The sequence below is a fragment of the Vigna angularis genome, chromosome 4, assembly GCF_016808095.1.
Source record: "Vigna angularis cultivar LongXiaoDou No.4 chromosome 4, ASM1680809v1, whole genome shotgun sequence".
Taxonomy (NCBI): domain Eukaryota; kingdom Viridiplantae; phylum Streptophyta; class Magnoliopsida; order Fabales; family Fabaceae; genus Vigna; species Vigna angularis.
In genome coordinates this window covers 12,956,226-12,959,689 of record NC_068973.1, presented here as the reverse complement: position 1 = coordinate 12,959,689, position 3,464 = coordinate 12,956,226, and the positions used below count along the sequence as shown (strand labels likewise).

The 3,464-nt window shown below is 32.4% G+C and overlaps 1 protein-coding gene across 2 annotated transcripts; it reads left to right on the top strand.

The window, feature by feature from the left end:
• Positions 1-450: 450 nt before the first annotated feature.
• On the top strand, positions 451-2,831 carry LOC108330242 (manganese-dependent ADP-ribose/CDP-alcohol diphosphatase). 2 transcript variants are annotated; one of them, XM_052877250.1, is made up of 2 exons: positions 451-529; positions 1,601-2,831. In XM_052877250.1, exon 2 carries the CDS (start codon positions 1,617-1,619, stop codon positions 2,580-2,582), a length of 966 nt encoding a protein of 321 aa, XP_052733210.1. In that variant the 5' UTR covers positions 451-529; positions 1,601-1,616; the 3' UTR covers positions 2,583-2,831. The 2 variants fall into 2 exon arrangements, with proteins under 2 accessions (XP_052733210.1, XP_052733211.1); XM_052877251.1 differs by lacking the exon at positions 451-529 and adding an exon at positions 561-1,352.
• Positions 2,832-3,464: the final 633 nt, after the last annotated feature.

Below are 3,464 nucleotides of genomic sequence, written 5' to 3'. Positions count from 1 at the left end.
TAAAAATAAAAAATTAATTATTTTAAAAAGATATAGAATAATAATTAGGTAATAATATATTTTTAATTTAAAAAACCAAAATTTTATATTATAATTGTGTCATTTACATTCATCCACGAATTAATTATTTCAAAACTTATCAATTACTAACAAACATGATTAACATAAGAATTAGAAATTAACATATAAAGTTCATTAAGCTATGATCTTAGAATGAATGATTACATTTAAAATATGTCCATTTTAAAGTTTAAAATATTTGTCACCATTTCTCAAATTGTTTAAAACTATCTTCATATTTAATGTGTAATTACTGGATCAAAAGAACAAATTTACTTTCATGTGAAAAGGGAATCATTTTAAAATTGTGCGTGGAAGTAAATGAGCATGTTACTGAAAGTACAGGATAAAGTTTTGATTTTACAAACGTGTTTATTTATTATAGCATACTGGAAGTTCTGTATCTATTGGCGTTGGCATTGGTGTCTCGCGTTTTGCAGCTTCTCCGTTTTCAACAAACACTTAACCTGTACGTCTCTCGAATCCCTCTCTTACCTTTTTTCACTCACCCAAACCAATTTCTTCATTCTTTCTTTGCAAAAATCACTTATCTCTGTCCGCATAGCAAGGTCACTCACAGGGTCTCATTTTCTTAATGCAATTTGGGCATTTTGGGAATCTCAATCTCTATTGCTATCCTTCATAAGCCTCAAATTTCACAATCACATTTGTTCACGAGTCTAGATTGTCACGTAAATACTAAAATTTAATCCAAACCACAAAAAGGGTTCTAACATTATGGTTAAATCAAAATCTTTGAGGCAATATACTGAATATAGCCATTTCTAGCACCTGGGTTTCCTGTTCTAGCTGAATTGTGCTTAACCGTGAATGTGACTGGTGATGGTAGATTCTACTAGGTGTTTTTTTCTTGAGACATTGCAAACAATTCTGTTCTGCTTGAACCTTAATCTGATACCATATACACAATTAGGGAAGAACTGGAAGCAAAATCCATGACTTGATGACATTGATGCAGCTAGCAGATAATAGGAACTCAAATACAAGGATTCACATTCAAATTCAAATTTTTGCTTCTCATACCGCCCTTTCTCGTGAATTATTTGGTGATGAACCCTAATTCGTTGAACTGAAAAGAATACCTGTTTCTTTCATCGTATTTTTAGCCACTAACCTTTTTTCATCTTCTGAAACTCTCTTTCCTAGTCATCCTCAGGAGTTAGGACCTCAACTTTGTATCCACTCAAATGGGAAAGAAAAGAGAGCTAGTTCATCTCATATACCTGTAGCTTTGGCTTTCAATCATTAGAATCATTGGCCCTGTGTAACGGGTACGAGGGTGAAACTACTCTTGTTTTGATAAGAAAATGTCAGGATTCAGATAATTTAAAACCGGCCAAGTTAGCAGCCCAGCAATACGGTTGTTTTTTGGCTTGTGTTGTGTATTTTCTCTCTTCTAGTTCTTTGAATAATTTCTGGGGCTGATAATGAGATAATCTGTTCCTTTTTGTTTGACTTTAGATCAGATTGCTCTTGGAGTGTAATACTTTGATGACTATAAATGTTAAATGTATGACAGGATCAGGTAGAGAGACATGGTACTTTCTTCTAGTGGACTTACTACTACACAGCCACTTTTTTCTTTTGGATTGATTACGGATGTCCAATATGCTGATATTCCTGATGGTCGCTCATTCCTTGGTGTTCCACGGTATTATAGGCACAGTATTCTTGTGTTGCAGAGAGCAGTTAAAGAATGGAACACTCACCAAAAGCATAAGTTTGTGATCAATTTTGGAGATATTGTTGATGGGTTTTGTCCCAAAGATCAATCTCTTGGTGCTGTACAGAAAGTTGTGGACGAATTTGAGAAGTTCAAGGGGGGACCTGTGTATCATATGATTGGAAATCACTGCCTATACAATCTCCCTCGCAGCCAGTTGCTTCCGTTATTGAAGATCCAAAGTCTTGATGGCCGTGCATACTATGATTTTTCACCGGTGCCTGAATATAGATTTGTAGTTCTGGATGCCTATGACATCAGTGCCATTGGTTGGCCACAAGATCATCCCAAAACATTGGAGGCCATGAAAATCCTAAGGGAGAAAAACCCAAATGAAAATAAAAATAGTCCAACGGGTATGGAGGGGCTTGAAAGAAGATTTCTCATGTTCAATGGAGGCATTGGAAGGGAACAGATGGAATGGTTGGATGGTGTTCTCCTGGAAGCAACAAAAAAGAAGCAGAAGGTTGTTGTTTGTTGCCATCTGCCTTTAGATGCCGGTGCAGCAAGTGAGAAGGGACTGTTGTGGAATTATGATGAAGCAATGAATTTGATACATAGATACAATTGTGTTAAGGTATGTCTTGCTGGACATTATCATAAAGGAGGATACTCTATTGATTCTCATGGGATACACCATAGAATTATAGAAGCCGCTTTGGAATGTCCTCTTGGTACAAATGCATTTGGACACATTGATGCCTATGATGACAGATTATCTCTTGTGGGAACTGACAGAATGAAAAGTACAGACATGCATTTTTATCCTACAAGTTAGTTTGTATGACTTGATGTTTTGATGCTTTGGAAGAAGAATGATTCTAAATCATCCTTGTTTTCTATGGTAAGTATTGAAAGTATTTTGTATTTCTTTATAAAGAAAGAACTAGGAAAATGCTAAAGAAGATATATTGGAAGATTACCTATTATCTTTTATCAATCATTGATAGAGTACCTATGATCTTGTTTTAGTCTACCAAAAGAAGTTTCAATTTGAAGTAACTTAGTTGAGCTTCCTTTCTTTTGAGATTGAGATTATGAATGTGAACATGCTTTACATGAACATGCTTTACATTCGGACTGTGATTGTGATTGTTATTAGTTTTTTAAAACTGCTGTACCTTTACTTCATTTCCCATTTCTCTTATCTTCAACTTCTTTTTCCATTTCTATATTATTTTCAACTACATTTTTTCTCTCACAAAACAATTTTCCATACTATTTTCACTTAGAAATAATAGAAATAGTAAGTATTGAATTTTTAAAACAATCAAAATTTTGGAACTAAAAAAAATTCTTAAACGTGATTAAGGTAGGAAGGAGTTTTATGATTTTAGGAGTAGTCACGATTAAGGTCAATTCAAATATATAAATAATATAAATCTCATATTACTAGTTAGTTTTGTAAAGTTGAGTTAAACTTAAAAGTTATTTCTTAAAATGATATTAGAGTTATAAGTTAAAGTTTTTCTTTATGAATATCTATTATCGAAATATCCATTAATATCAATTCAAAATATAAAATATATAAGTGAGTGTAAACTTAATATTAAAAGTTTTATTTTATAAAATTGAGTTAAACTTAAAATTCACTTTTTAATATTTTAAATTTAATTATTTTAAAAAAATATTTTAATTGATGTTAAAATAATTTTTAAAC

Bases quoted from the DNA above. Each gene is read 5' to 3' on its own strand.
- LOC108330242 (XM_052877250.1), top strand. From the start codon at position 1,617: ATGGTACTTTCTTCTAGTGGACTTACTACTACACAGCCACTTTTTTCT.